General features: G+C 30.8%; 1 protein-coding gene across 3 annotated transcripts in view; it reads left to right on the plus strand.

Moving 5' to 3' along the window:
• LOC142331473 (NPC intracellular cholesterol transporter 1 homolog 1b-like) overlaps positions 1–16,543 on the plus strand; it is a 91,384-nt gene that overhangs the window by 17,594 nt on the left and 57,247 nt on the right. For 2 of the 3 annotated variants that reach the window (XM_075377411.1, XM_075377412.1), the window contains exons 3-5: positions 1,020–1,211; positions 9,824–9,977; positions 13,883–14,018. In XM_075377411.1, coding sequence (XP_075233526.1) covers positions 1,020–1,211; positions 9,824–9,977; positions 13,883–14,018 — 482 coding nt within the window. The remainder of the gene's footprint in view (positions 1–1,019; positions 1,212–9,823; positions 9,978–13,882; positions 14,019–16,543) is intronic. The other variant, XM_075377413.1, reaches the window with a different exon arrangement.

Raw genomic sequence — 16,543 nt, forward strand, 5'->3', positions numbered from 1 at the left:
AATATATAAAAACAGACTTAGAAGCTACCAACCAACTTGATATTTCGGTATCCTAGATGCGAGACTACTAATATTGTTTCCACAGCACATCTGAGGTTACACAGCTTACACACCGCATTTCATAAATATCCAGTTTAATTATTACAATGACAGGTTGGTGTAATGCCGGCCTCCGTGGCGCGAGTGGTAACGTCTCGGCCTTTCATCCTGAGGTCCTGGGTTCGAATATCGGTCAGGCATGGTATTTTCATACAAGCTACAAATCAATCATCTCAAAAATCTATAAAAAAAACAATACCTAACGGTAATCCCAGAGGTGAAATAAAAAAAAAAATCCCTTTCGGCATGCCGGAAGGGAGAGGTAGATTTCACCACTGCTAAGTAGGGATAAAAAGATATCCATCTTAAAGTTAAGAAAAACTTCAAATTTACTCAATACTACTGGTTGCATGTGAAAAAAGTTTCACATGTTTAGCATACGACAAACCCCATCATCTTACAATTCCAGCAACATTTTTGTCACCCCTTCCCGTAAGGGTTGGTCATATCAAAAATTGTTTCATACAAAAGTTTTAGGTAATGTTTAGGGGACATACTACTACTTTAAACCGATTCTCGATTCTGTGCCTATTAGGGGAGGTGTTTTTATCTTCAAAATTCCATTTGTTCACCCAAAGGGCCAATCGGTGATATCAAAAAACTTTACTTACATAAGTTTTAAGCCCTTATCCAAAAAAATAGTTTGAACTTTAAACGAATTCGATATTTTACTTAAGAAAGTTATAACGATATTTTATTTTTTCGAAAAAGCCCTTCTATTTCCACCACCATGGTACGATTTTGGTTGTTAACGAACTCGACCAAGATTTTCTGACGAGTTATTTTTTAAGGAACAATTTGAAAGTGATTGGCACAAAATTATGTTACTTATCTTGACCATAAGAAAATGAATATATATATACGAGTACATAAGTAAAAATCAAGGGTACTTGTTCTCAAATGATTTTTATTAATTTTAGATCCTCCTGTTTTGTGTTGTGATGTTGCACAAATATTAACTTTAGAAGAAAATATGAGAACAGCTGAAATTGTATATAAACGATGTACATCCTGTATAAGAAATTTAGGACGTCAAATATGTGATTCTACCTGTGCAAAAAATCAGAGTTCTTTCATGACCATCAGCAAAACAGAAGTGGACACATCATTTAGTAAGTTTTAGTAAAATTATATAAGTCTTAAGTAAGATATTAGTTATATCTTTTAATAAATAATTTTGCGCAATCGTCTAGTTTTTAATGGTCAATTAATACTACATTTATATCATTTACTTCTGTATGTCACATTAATTTGTGTATTTAACCCTTTTTTTAAGGGTGTGTATTACATCATCCTTCCAATATTAAACTAGTGAATCTGCGATTTTGCCAAATCAGAGTTAAGTAGTGCATTTTGATTTATACTAACCAATGCACACTGTAATAAATTTACAAATGTGTATTATATCATTCTCTTTCAAAAATATAGACTTTATAAATACAAAAATACATGAGATTTGTTTTGTAATTATGGTCAATTACCAAACGCATAGATTTATTAATTTTACGATCTATTTTTATGCCATGGTATAATTGCGAATAATCAGATCCATTATTTACTGTTGTGGTTTAACATATAATCACAATAAATAAGTAAGTATATATTGTAACAAGATCGATATAACGGACCTGAGTAATGGGTTCCTGCCAATTAAGAAGAAAGTAGTAGAAAATTTAATAATGGAAGGAAGCCAGAAGGGAAATAAAAGGAATGCTTTTTCTATGACTAACAGACTTGTTTAACAATCATTCTTTATAATACTGCCAATAATACACCTAAAGCAGATGAAATTCAATGAGAAGAATTACTGTGTAGGAATTAATGGCAAAATGTAAGGGCTCGGATGATCATTCTCACACTTCAACTTGGGTTTGGTTCTGCAGGTCACGAGGATAGGATTATAAATACTCCAGGAAAGATAAGTTAAGATCAATTTTGAAAAAGTGAGTATAGGTGTACAGCTGGTTGTATCCGGTGCGATTGTAAGATGGCGTTATCTGTCTATGTGTAGTACTTCAGGGTGCAGGGTAGTGTTCAGTGTGATGTCATAAGCATTCCAGTATGGACTGTGGGAGAATGCATAACATTTTTTGGTGAGTTACATGAAAGGAGTAAAGTATTAGATTCATTCATAAATTTTTAGGGTAGTTTTATTTGTAAAACGGAACAGTATTTGCAATGAAAGAGCTTTAGACTAAACTTATCTTCATAGTAATACAATACCAGTTGTTAAAGGTGAAAATATTAGTGGGTTTTATAGTGTCTTTTGTCAGGAACTGAATTCTAATTTTTATGATTAACTACCTGCAAATAAATCCTGTTTTTACCTGAAATTCTATTTTGTATGTAATTTATTGATTATTGCTATCATCGTTTATTATTATTATTGTGGTTATTATACACTATTATTATTTTTGTTGTTATTACTACAGGGTGAGCAACATAAAATCGAACCCACAACATAACCACTGCAGAATCGACAGTTTATGTTGGAATGACACAGAAAATTAAATAAGAAAAACATAAAATGTAATTTAAATTTTGCATTTATTTACCTTATTGTTACAAAAGATGTTCAAAATGACCACCCTGGACATCGATACAATTTTGTGCTCGACTGATCATATTGAGAGTCATCTGATGCAAAACATTGTTGTCAGCTGGGTTGATTTCTCATTGAATGTTTACCTTCAGTTAACCAATATCTTCAGTTAACCGAATTAGATGAATAAACTCTCTCCTTTAAGTAGCTTCAAAGAAAAAATCCCAAGTAAACAACTCTGGGGAATGTTAAGGCCACCATCCTCTGCTGATAACTCATTCATTTGTGAAAGCTGTATGAACACAATTCAGTGAAACATTTGATGTGTGACATGTTGCTCTATCTTGTTGGAAGAAGATGAATTCTTTTTCTTTATTAGTTAATTGCGCTTAAAATTCTTCAAAAATTGTGAGGTATTGACACTCTGGTCAAAAAATATTGGATGATTACTGAGAATGGCACACCAGACTCCAATTTTTTCATCATGAAGTGGATGCTTTAATATCTCATGAGGATTCCTCACCACCCAATACCTGGTGTTCTGCGGATCTATCTGTCAATCAACAATGTTTCGAGAAGCCATTTGAAATAATCACGTGTTTTGGTTTGTCTGTCTCCTTCAATTGTTGCACAGTTGTAACACGGTATGGTTTCAATTTTAATTCATGAAGAATTTTATGAGTTGTGTATTTAACACCAGTTTATTGGGACAACTTGCGTAGTGATTTTTTTTTGGACTGGCAGTAATTCACATTTCAATATTGACAATGGCCTGTGAAGTCCTAATGGAAGGCTGACTATTTTGTTTTGCATTTGAAACTAAACCTGTTTATGCCATTTTTTTAACTAAATCATGTATGCTTCTCTTTGCTGGGATACAGGCATTCGGTAATTTTTCTACAAATACTTGACATGATTCTTCAAATGAATATAGGTCTTAAGTATAGCTATCCTCTCCTGGACTGAATTAGGCATTTTACACAAACTTAACTGCACTCACAACACTGCATTGCAACAAAATATATACTGCACTGACATGTAACCACCTGACAAATGGCAGCAACAATCAGTAGTAACATATATATCCACTGGTCATGCTAGTTGTGTGAGAGTCTTTTATAAATAGTGTTGAGTAGTGGTTTCATTATGGGTTCGATTTTACGAGATTGTTGCTCACTTTGTATTATTATTATTATTATGGTTATTGTTGTTGTCGTTACTTATGATAACTATAGTCATTTTTATTATAACTTTTTGTCTTATTTTTATTTATGTTCTTAAACTAATAAATTTTAATTATATAAACACTTTTAATTGTTAATATCTCAATATCCCAATCAAGCTGCGAACATGCTACTATATATATATATTTATGTATGAATAAAGAATCCTTCCTGTCAAAGTATTAAATATCCCTGAAGGTGTTCTTACCATTCTAAGGTTCGTGATCAACATAGTTGCTTGCCAAAATAAAAAATATAATGTAAAAAGTAACAAAAACTTTTAAATTTCTGTAAATAAATCTTAGTAGACATAATTGCAGTAATCTCTACATCCTTAGTAATGATGTGACTATTGGTCGGTTATTGGCTGTGTAACATATATTATGTATAGTGATAACATATACAGTAAGATTAGTAGTAGTAAAAAACTGAAATCAAAGTCTCATTTTAAACCTATTGTTTGCATAGTAACTCATCAGACTGCTGTAAAAAACAATTATTTATAAAATACAAAAAGCACTTGCAGAATAGCATGGTTGAGGTATCTCTAAATTAATTAAATTTAAACAAGGGAACCTGGTGTATGATAAAAAAATTATTCATTAGACTGTAGTTTTATTGAAGAAAAACAGTATTATCCTAGCAGGTGATTTGAATGATGTAAACTGAAAAATTTTGGAGATGTGTTAAAACACATCTATATATTTATAAATTTAACTAGAAAGCTTACTCTTATTAATCCATCATGAAACTATAAAGAAGTTTATACATTAAATTTTGATTTATAGAAATGCTTTTTTTTTTTTTTTTGAGGTTTTTAGGGGCATCGACTACTTTGGTCATTAGCCCCATCCCACTTCAAAAAAAAAATAAATAACTAAAAAAAAGGTAAATTATTCACATTCTTATGAATCAAAAATGCTCAAAAATTTACGTTCTTCTAACTTCGAATCCAGAATATTACTTTCTAGGCTTTCCTTTCGGCCATCCTTTCTTGCATTTCTCCATTCTTCTGACGGCCTCAACCTCTGATGACAGCGTATCTGAGGTATCTCAGATGACAGCGTATCTCAGATATGGCATCGTCTTCCTCTCTTTCGGATGCCAGTGACGTTCTGCGGCTGACGTCAGTTGATGAAAGTTTCGTCGGTGCTGTTAGCATCTTTGCTAGGGAATCTAAACTAATAAGCGATGCAGTCTCCGCGGCGGATGAGCTGGACTCTATCTCTACTGCAGTACCGGGTCCAGCTGAAATAGATGCTCTCACCGAAGCTGATTTTTGCGCTTTTGGAGGCTCTATTGGTACAGGTTTTATTTCATCTGCGTCTGGTGCTTTTTCTATAATAACTCCATTTCCGCAGATTCAGATTTTCTTGTCACAATTTCTTTAAACTTATGACTAGACGATGGAGTGATCCGTTTCTCTTTGCTAGATAAGTCAAGATTTTTTATTCTTACTTCAGTGGTGTCTTAATAATCGCAGGTTTAGCTGGTGATTTAAACTGTGGTGGTGCATCTCTGATGTCAACGGCGTCAGTCCGGGGATGAGCCTTCTCATCTTTACTTTGTTTTCTCTGATGAGTCGACTCAATCTTTGAATCAATGATTCTTTCAATCATTGTCGCAAGACTTGGTGCCATCGTGTTAAGCAACTGCTCCACATTAATTTTAGATGTGGAATAGAAATGTTAAAATTGTAGATATAAGTGGTCTAATTTTTATTTTATCACGTGAAACATGGTCAATGACAGAGTAAACTAGAAAAATATTATCTGAGTAAGTAATTAGATTAAGTCTTTTAATATTAGTACTTAGAAAATATGGATTTATACCTTAGTTTAATCAGAGGAACTATATAAAATTGTTGATCTTAAGATTAATTAGCCAGTTCCATGAATAATATGTGATTTAAATATTTGTATCAAAATAACTAACATGTAAATTCAGTAATATTGTTACAATAAAATAAGATATCAAATGATAAATTAAAAAAAAAATTAAAAAATGTAATATTGTAATCATTTAATATTTTGGAATTCCATGTATGAAAGATCTTCATCACTACATCAACATCAGTTTAAGATTCCTCATTGAATAACTTAATTTATCCAAATTGTATCATCAAATCTGTTTCTCTGGAACAACTAAAAAGTAAATAAAATATCAATTTTGTTGTTAAATACGAGAATATTTCTTCTAATATTTCTAATGTTTCTCATAGAATATTTCTTCTAATCAGATTAGGGCAACTTAAGATACCATACTTTATACTTTAACTAAAAACTTTCATTAGTATAATATTTTTAAATGAATCTACTGCTAAACATGTAAAATATGAAAGACGTTATATCATAACTGGCATTTTTCATGGAATCTCTGTTGACATAACCTTTTGTCTTTGATGTAAAATTTTTTAAATAATATTCAAACGTATGAATTAAAAATTTTATCAACTAAGCAAACAACATAATATTTTAATAGGAACAATTATTGGGGAAGTTAGGTGGTCTAGTGTTGAGATAATGCACAAGAGATAATTAACTTGAACACTTGAGATAATTCCACAGTTAATATGTATAGAAATAATTAAAGTTAGTTTGATTAAGATTTGTTAAAAAAAATGTTTTATGTGATCTCAGAATAATGAGAAATGAAACTGAAAATTTACTTATTGATAATAATTTACATCAGGAAACTCTTTCAAACTTAAGGTTTTACAAACCTAGGAAAAACAATATACCACTTTAATGAGAACTTGTAACTTTATTATATGGTTCATCTTAAATCCTTTTCATTTTGAAATTGATCAATCCCTCTAATTTTAAACATATTTCTGTAATGATGCATTAATTATATTCCATGTGTTTTTTACCTCAATTATTGTTATTTTCAGTAAAACTACGCTTTTACAAACTTAAATAAAGGCACTAGACATGCTTTGCACTTGAAACTAAACTGACGTTCTGCACTCCCTTACACCTCAAAATCATTTATTGTAAATATTTTATTTATGCTTATAAAAACACATGTGAACAAAATAAATTAATGATATGGTTGCATTTGTTTTCATTTAAATTTTCACCATACATACATCTATGTTAAAAACACACAAAAGCAAATTGTTTAAAAGTGACAAAAAAATTATTATTATATTTAGTTTTTAGTGCACCATAGACAAAAAACCCTTTTCACAGCGTAAGATGTGGCAAAAGGAATTAATATTTTCAATGTCTCTGCGAATAAATTTCCATATTCAGTTTGATAAACAAGCCAAAACATATCTAAATCTTCAGATGTGAATTGTAGCTGTAGCTTTTATCAGAAGACATTTTGATGAGCTGGTCATGAATGTCAAATGGCAACTTAGCAGCTGCAACGTTTTCACTAAAATGGATTCAGTACCCATCTCTTTGAGAAATCATTTTTATCTTCTGCAAATACTCTGCCAACTGAATTTTTAGCTCGCACAAATGTATCTTCATGCTATCCAGCATGAAGATGGTGGATATGAAATCCATTAAATACTTACTTCATCAAAATTTTTCTCAATATAATTGGAAGCAAGTGGAAACATATCAAAATTTTTGCTTTGAAAGCAAATAATCCAGATATCAAGCTTCTTAATGAAAGCATGAATTTTGTCTATCATTAATAAAATGTTTTTATCACATCCTTGTTAATTCACATTCAAGTTGTTTAAATGCAAAAATACATCAGACATTAGCTAATTGTGCCAAAAGCAACATTTACTCATTATTCTATAAAAACTATTGGTGTCATTTTTTTATCCTGGAAAAATATTATTAATTCATCTCGCAATTCCAGTAACCAGGTTAACACTTTCCCATGTGAAACCATCTGATTTCTATATGGAAAAGAAGAAATTTTCTCTTATCAGCCATTTCATCAAATAGTTTAACAAACAGTCTGTTCTGGAATGGTCAGCGTTTAATAAAATTAACCACCTTTACAGCTTTACGAGTACAAAGAATTTGTTACAGATTTCCAGTAAAATTTTTTTGGCAAGAGCATGTTTGAGAAGGAAGCAGAGCGTGCATTCTGACCTTGGTATAATACAATCTTTTAATTCTTTCAGTGAAAAAAATTTTCTTTCCTGTTATTGCCTTTGTACCATCACTACATACTGCAATACACTTTGTCCGGTCTGTGTTATAATTTTTTAACACTTTTTGATGTCTTTTTGATCAAAAAAACATCAAAAAGACATTGTTCTGTTCTATGACCAAATATTGATATGCAAAACAACATATTTTCCTTGACTGATCTGTCACTGTCACATTCATATCTGCCAAAACATAAAAACTAAGTGCCACATCTGTTGATTCAACAGACTGAATACTAAAATACTCACTTTAACTTACTTGATAAATTGACTGATCGTAAACTTCAACTGCCATGTCATCGATTCAACTTGATACTATGTCGTTAGAAAAAGGAATGCTTTTAAAATTTCTTTGCTTCTTCCACGGCTGTTTGGGTGCACGACCCAATCAATTTTACAACAGGCAATATGAGATTTTATGTGATTGTATGGAGTTTGGACATCTTAGCTACTCTTAATGCTAAGAGATGCAATGCTTCAAGTATACTTTAATCAGTACGGCTTGATATACAAATAAAAGCTTCTTGATTTCTCGAATTATGCAATTTTCTTTTGAAAAATTCCAAGGTTTGCTTTTACGATCCTGGTGTTTAGTTTCCAAGCGTCAAATATTTTGATGGCTACATGCTTTTGTCAGAAAGGTTTTGAAAGCAAACAACACTGTGGATTTCCATCCAAATAGGTAAAACCATAATTTAAATGTCATTGTATAATCTTATCTTTTTACCAATCGATTACTGCATGTAGATGGCTCAATTCATTTTTCACAAATTTATCCATTTTGCAAAATAATCTAATTGAAAAAAAAACAAAAAACAATTACACTGTTTGACTGTACATCAAAAACCTTAGAGGCCTACAGCGAAGGCAAAAGCTGAGTTCAAAAATCACCGATGCAAATGTCTACATTTGCATTTACATTGGTGGCATCCCAATGGAGGCCTGGCTTATTATTGAGAGATGAAAAACATTAGAGGGCGAAAGACAACTCCCGTTAAAGCCAATCAGGGCTAGGAACAGTGGTGGTGGTGTGGATACCAGAAGCGTCACAAGGCAGGTGTCTTCCCCTACAGGGTTGGGATGTACATCTAAAACCGAAACCTCTATTATTATTATTTTCAGTAAAACTACACTTTTACAAACTTAAATAAAGGCACTAGACATGCTTTGTATTTGAAACTAAATTGACGTTCTGCAATCCCTTACACCTCTTTTATAGTGCTGAGAGCATGACATGTTCAATCATATTATATGCATGTTCAAGCATGACACTCTCCCAGCGAATATTAGGCAAGCAGATGAAATTACAAGGAGCACATACATCAAGTTGGAACTTGTAAATTTCTCATGTTTGTACCTTCATATATTCAAGTTTATACCCATCACTATCAGCGCAGCTAAATAGTTTTAATTAGGTTTTGTTGGGGTTGGGGTGTTACAAAATATTCATTATATATTTTTTTTTTACTTTTTAGGGGTCATGGAGCCAAAAAGATTGAGAATCACTGTGATACAGTACAGGCAGATTAATGATTATATTACAAAAATGTTGGCATGAAATGATTAATATAGGATATCAGGAATTAAAAAATAAATAAATGAAAAAGAAAAGATAAATCATTTTGTACTATTAATTTTCCAAATCCAGGGCTGGTAGGATAAATATGTTTAAAAGTAATCTGCTAATTACCTCATTACTTATAATTTACCAATATACAATTTGCAAAAACAAGAAATGCCCAACAGCAGCATACATTATATATAATATATTTTCTATCTAAACTCGATTTTACAATTAACTCTTATGAAAAAAAATTAATGATTACATAATTTCAGATAAATATATTACGGGCTTAATAATATACATGACAACTGATTACATGCATGGGACATACGATTCATGCGCTAATGTTGTTATGCCTGCAACAGGAAGGCTAGTACTAGATGCAGCATGTGGTGTTTATGATGCAGCACACTGTTCAGCAGAAAGGTAAACTATAATATTTGATTATCTTTTATGTTGATTAATTACTATGTATATTATTATTCATTTTTAAATATATATATATGGTCAAAAACATAGTGCCCTGATCAGATATTATTATACTGCTTCTTGTTCAAGTTTGAAAAAAATTATGAAATAAGAGAAATAAATTCAGATTTCTATAAAAGTAATTTCACATCTAAAGAAAGCAAGAACTACTACACTAACAGTTAGGCCCCTTAACAGTTTGACACATACTAACTTAGGATTCTTTGTAGATAAATAGTATCTGTAGCGAGAGGCATGCAAGATGAACATCAGTTTGGGTTCAGAATGCATATGAGTGTATGGAAGATTATCTTAATTTGCATATGGGAGGCAGACTAAAATAAAACTAAGCTACTCACACAAAATTTATAGATATTGAGGAGCCATTTACCAAAGAAATTTTCACAAATTTTAAGTAATATATGATTGAATTATGGAGAAAGAAATATTTATTATCTGCAGAAAAGCTGTGATTAGAACAGAAAATCTAGAAAGGTAATATGGAAATGAGTTAGTAAAGAATTGAAGATGATGTAAAAAATAACTTATATCAAATCTAGATACTGAATATAAATGAAAAAGCAGTGTCCTAGAAAAATGTCTTAAATTAACAAATCATCTGCAAAAAATCTGAATGATTTATTTACATTTTACCAAATATTTTGAGTAAAGTACAAGGACACTTCTTTCATGCTTTTAAAGGAATTTTTTTTGTTTTGAAAAGTTTAAAAAAATTCCCAGTTTAAATAATGCTATTCTAGAAAGTGAATCAGCGACTGATGATGATGACAAGGCAACTGATTACTTTCTACAAAACTGAAGAAAACAGTTAAAGATTGTGATATACAACTAACCAACTTTTTAATGCGGAAGAAATTTGTTATTGTTTAGAATAAATTCATCAATTTTTTTTCACAAGAAGAAAAGTCAGTACCAGGACTAACATTTTCAAAGATTAGTATAAAAGCTTTTTTTTTGTAATACCAATTGTAAAAAATTTCACAATTTTCTGAAAAACTAACAGCAAGGTGGATGGATTACTGCAGTGTTTTACACAATGCTTAAAACAAATTTTTTATTAAGAATTTGAGCAAATTAAGCGATATTGAAAAATCATTATTTTTTAAAGTTTTTTTTTAAATTAACAATGCAAGACTGTTGTAAGTATAGGAGGAAAATTATTCATATATATTTGGTAATATATATGAATATATATATATATATATATATTTCTTCATCCAGATAGATGAAGAAAGAAGCATTTGGAAAAATATAGTTAAAAGAAGAGACAGACTTATAGACCACATACTAAGGCATCCTGGAATAGTTGCTTTAATATTGGAAGGACAGGTAGAAGGAAAAAATTGTGTAGGCAGTGGAGACAAAAAATTAGGGTTCAAATACAGAGATAGAAGAACAATTGCTAACATGTACAGGAACCAAACAGCAACAGTAATAATTGAAGAACATAAGAAAGAAGCCATAATAAGAAAGGGAGTCCGACAAGGATGTTCCCTATATCCGTTACTTTTTAATCTTTACATGGAACTAGCAGTTAATAATGCTAAAGAACAATTTGGATTCGGAGTAACAGTACAAGGTGTAAAGATAAAGATGCTACGATTTGCTGATGATATAGTAATTCTAGCCGAGAGTAAAAAGGATTTAGAAGAAACAATGAACGGCATAAATAAAGTCCTACGTAAGAACTATCGCATGAAAATAAACAAGAACAAAACAAAAGTAATGAAATGTAGTAGAAATAACAAAGATGGACCACTGAATGTGAAAATAGGAGGAGAAAAGATTATGGAGGTAGAAGAATTTTGTTATTTGGGAAGTAGAATTACTAAAGATGGACGAAGCAGGAGCGATATAAAATGCCGAATAGCACAAGCTAAACGAGCCTTCAGTAAGAAATATAATTTGTTTACATCAAAAATTAATTTAAATGTCAGGAAAAGATTTTTGAAAGTGTATGTTTGGAGTGTCGCTTTATATGGAAGTGAAACTTGGACAATCGGAGTATCTGAGAAGAAAAGATTCGAAGCTTTTGAAATGTGGTGCTATAGGAGAATGTTAAAAATCAGATGGGTGGATAAAGTGACAAATGAAGAGGTATTGCGGCAAATAGATGAAGAAAGAAGCATTTGGAAAAATATAGTTAAAAGAAGAGACAGACTTATAGGCCACATACTAAGGCATCCTGGAATAGTCGCTTTAATATTGGAAGGACAGGTAGAAGGAAAAAATTGTGTAGGCAGGCCACATTTGCAATATGTAGAACAAATTGTTAGGAATGTAGGATGTAGGAGGTACACTGAAATGAAACGACTAGCACTAGATAGGGAATCTTGGAGAGCTGCATCAAACCATTCAAATGACTGAAGACAAAAAAAAAAAAAAAAAAATATTTGGTAAAATGTTCAGGGGGCTGTCCTGAGATTAGAAAGTTTTCTAATCCAAACACAACATTGCTATTATACAACTACTACTTGAGGGATTCTTGTAGTAGTATAGAAACCTTGAGTCCTGCTGTAATCACCCCCCACCACTTTTCAGTAGGAGTTGAGGTTTCTATTCAAGAGTGCTGATTGGTCGAGAGCCTCAGGCCTCTTTCACGACATCGACCGCCACTTATCAGTTAAATTCTCACCACGCAAGCGTCTATCTACTACAAAAAACAGTCCAAAACACAACTCTGTTTTTTTTCAAAAGTAAAAAAGAAATACATTAGTAGTACGTTCTGCTGTAATCACCCCCGCACCACTTTACAGCCACCTCTATATGGTAAAATAATTAAAATTTCAACTTAATATGTATTATTTGTACGATTTTCTCAGTAGTATGTTTTCGTACTTGACAGGTACATTTTCTACATAATCTATACATTGTACATGCGAATCCAAAGTCAAACAGCACCAATTACATCTGATTGGTCTTTGAAAGAAGAATGAAATCCTTGCAGATAATAAACTATAATTCAATTACAAAATAATAATAATAATGCTGCCTGATAACAGATTTATTATCAGTGGAAATATTTATGTAAAGAACATATATTTATTTGTATTACTGTCCAAGATATGATTGGTTTAAAAAAAAATTTTCTTTTTAAATTTATTATTGTGTGAATACCTTTTTAAAACATCATTGATGTGTAATAAAAAATTGTATTGCTTAAAATAATAACTTATTCTAACCCTTGCATAAGGTTGCTGTTTGGCTATTACATATTTTATTTGTTCATTTTCGGCTATAACAAAATCATTTGGTTACTTCATGCATTAAGGAACAGAAATCATTATTTTAGAATGAATTGTGATTCAATTGATGTGATTCTATTGTTAACAAACAACAACGTATGTAGAGCATAGTTTAAACAGATATATATGCAAATAACTGCTCAACATCTAAATGTAGTAATATTTCAGTATAAAACAATTTAATGCCATACTGTACAATCTTGCTGCATTACAAATCAGTCTTATAGAACAGTACAGCATTATATTGTACAATACTGTAAGCCTTACTAAGTCAAAGTATGAATGATAGTAATAGTATTACAATCGTACTGAAGTTTTCTTTCTTTAAATAATTTGAAGAATATAGGCAAACTATTATAGCTGTTTTTATTTCTAAAAAGCTGTTTTTTTTTCATTTTGTGAAAAGCAAAATTTTTTGCTATTCCAGCAATGCAGAAAAAATTGTTTCATCTTCATTTCTTTTTTAATTTTAGAAATTATACATACATGTATGATTTATTATAACCAGAATCTTGTCATTAATGAATAAAAACAAAATTTGCATATGCATTAAAAATATTAATAAGCTGTATTAAATTAATGATATTTATTTTTCAGATGGTTTGCTTTTATGGGTGATCCAAGTCTAAATCCATACACACCGTATAGTATTGTGTATGAACAAAAGAATGAACCTTTTTTAAATAAAATTCCATATAACATAACAACTGTACCTTGCAACAAAGCTTATGATGTAAGTTGTAAAGAATAATCTAAGAACTCTATTTTCAGGACATGAGTATGCTATTATTAAAAGATAATATATTATGGTACTTTAATTATTGATGCACTAATAAACAAGTGTCAGGCATTTTTTTTATGCTTCAACATTTGGTATACACGAGGTGTGTTCAAAAAGTAATGAGAATTTAGATATTTCACAGATTGTATTAGTCCGATTCTCTGGATTTTTTCGGTGTTGTATTGCTAAACATATCTGAAAAGTATCTGTACATTTTTAGCCATATTGGATATTTAGTCTGTTGTCAGCTGTCAAATTTTTTATTTGTATAATAATGGATCAGAGAGTTTGTATTAAAAAGTTTGCTATAATAATGAAATAAAGTGTTAGCAATGTTTTAAAAATGTTAAATATTGCTTTTGATGAGTCTGCTACGAGTAAAGCAGGGGTTTACGTAGGAGTATAAGAGTTTCCTAGAAGGTCGTGAAGACGTTGATGAGTGCCCTGGACGCCCCAGCACATCAACAACCGATGAAAACGTGTAAAAAGTGAAAGAAATGATTATGAATGATCGACGAATCATAATCAGAGAAGTTGCTGATGATGTTGAGCTATCAATTGGCTCATGCCGTGAAATTTTTTCAGATGTTTTCGATATGAAACGTGTGACAGCAAAATTTGTTTCAAAATTGTTGAATTTCAAACAAAAACAATGGTAAATGGAAGTTTCTCAGGAGTTGCTAAATGATGAGTCAACAATGATTCAGAACTATTGAAACATATCATAACAGGTTATGGGTTTACGGATATGATGTCAAAACTAAGGCTCAATCGTCCCAGTGGAGGCATTCTGGATTACCAAGATTAAAAAATGCTTGACAAATATGGTCAAATGTGAAGGTTATGCTCACCGTGTTCTTTGATTTTTAATGGTATAGTACATCATGAATTCTTGCCACAAGGTCAAACGATCAATAAGGAGTATTACCTACAATTTCAACGCCGTTTGCATGAAGCAGTCTGAAAAAAACACACTATTCCAAAGATTGAGTTACAGAAGTGTTTTAGGAATTGAAAAAAGTGCTGGCATAAGTTGATAATGTCTAATGGGGACTATTTTGAAGGGGATAACATTAATGTAGACAAATAAATAAAATTCTTTCCAAAAAAACAAAAATTCTCGTTACTTTTTGAGCACACCTCGTATGTGGCTGGGTCGAAATATAAAAATCTTTTCTTGTATAGAGGAAAAAATTAAAGCCACTTTTACCCTCATTCGTCTGGTTCTCTGTAAAATGCTGTGATATGATGTAGTTTTCAGAAGTAGCTAACAAGTCATGGTCATCAAGAGTCAATTGGATTTATTTCATGAATATTAGATGAAAACAATATTTTAACAAACACGGTAAAGGTTCTTTGTGTTAAATTTACACTTTAAATAATAATCTCATCTGCTTACGTATTTTAATTCAAATACTACTGCTTTCATGTAATAAAATTTCCATTCTAGCTTATAAGTTTCTCTATAGTAAAAAATGTATTACTAATTTTTTGTAATAAAGTCTTCTAGTCTTAGTGTGCCTATTTTAAAAGTTTCAACAGGAAAGGAATAAAGAATGATTAAAAAAAAGTGCAAATAAGAGTAGGAATGTCTCCCTGGTAGAACATAGCAAGATGAAAAATCAATTTCTTTCAAGTTAAAAAAAAACTGATCTTCTTTCCCAATTTGAATTTTTTTGTATTATTCTTTAAATCAAATTGATCTATTAATAAAAAAAACCACTATAATGATTATGATATTTTTTAGGCATCTTTTTCTTTGGTCAAAAATTACACACAGGAAATTTTTCCTGTGTGTAATTTCTATTAATAAGTGTACCTTCAAGGTAATTTTCTCCATTTTAATTAATTCAACTAAAAAAACTTTAGTTTTTTTATTACCCATTCCTTTATTCCTTAATAATTGGACAATTGTCATGTGGGAATTGAATCGAGCACCCTGCCTGATCCATATGTGGGGTTTTTTGAAGGGTAAAAGATATATGCTTCTTTATTGGATTGTAGTGGGTTGGCAAGCTTATTTCTATTGTATTAGCTTATGCAGTATAATGTGGCCAGTAAGTTTCTCTTATCTCTAAAATATTCTCTTAGCTCTACTTCTTTTATCCTTCAAAATCTTCTTTTTTGCTGACTTTGTTGATCTAATAAATTTTTAATAACTTCCTATAGTTTCATAATTCAGTGACTTTTTTCAGCCTTCTATTTTCTTTTGCCCCTATTGTCCAGGTCTTGCAATAATATAGTGCTATATTCCATGAATCCTTAAGAACCTTTTTCTTATTTCTAGATTTATTTGATTAGCACTCAGAACTTTTAATTTGCTCTTGAATGTAAATTTCACCAGTCTTAATTGTATGAAAAATATTGTTTATTCTTACTGGATTCATTACTTAGGTAGATGAACTCTCCAAATTCATTTATTTCTTTTCCATTGAATAATGATCAAGTTAATCTACCCATATTATTTATCTTGAAAT

Source organism: Lycorma delicatula, chromosome 10 (assembly GCF_047948215.1).
Source record: "Lycorma delicatula isolate Av1 chromosome 10, ASM4794821v1, whole genome shotgun sequence".
NCBI classification, from domain to species: domain Eukaryota; kingdom Metazoa; phylum Arthropoda; class Insecta; order Hemiptera; family Fulgoridae; genus Lycorma; species Lycorma delicatula.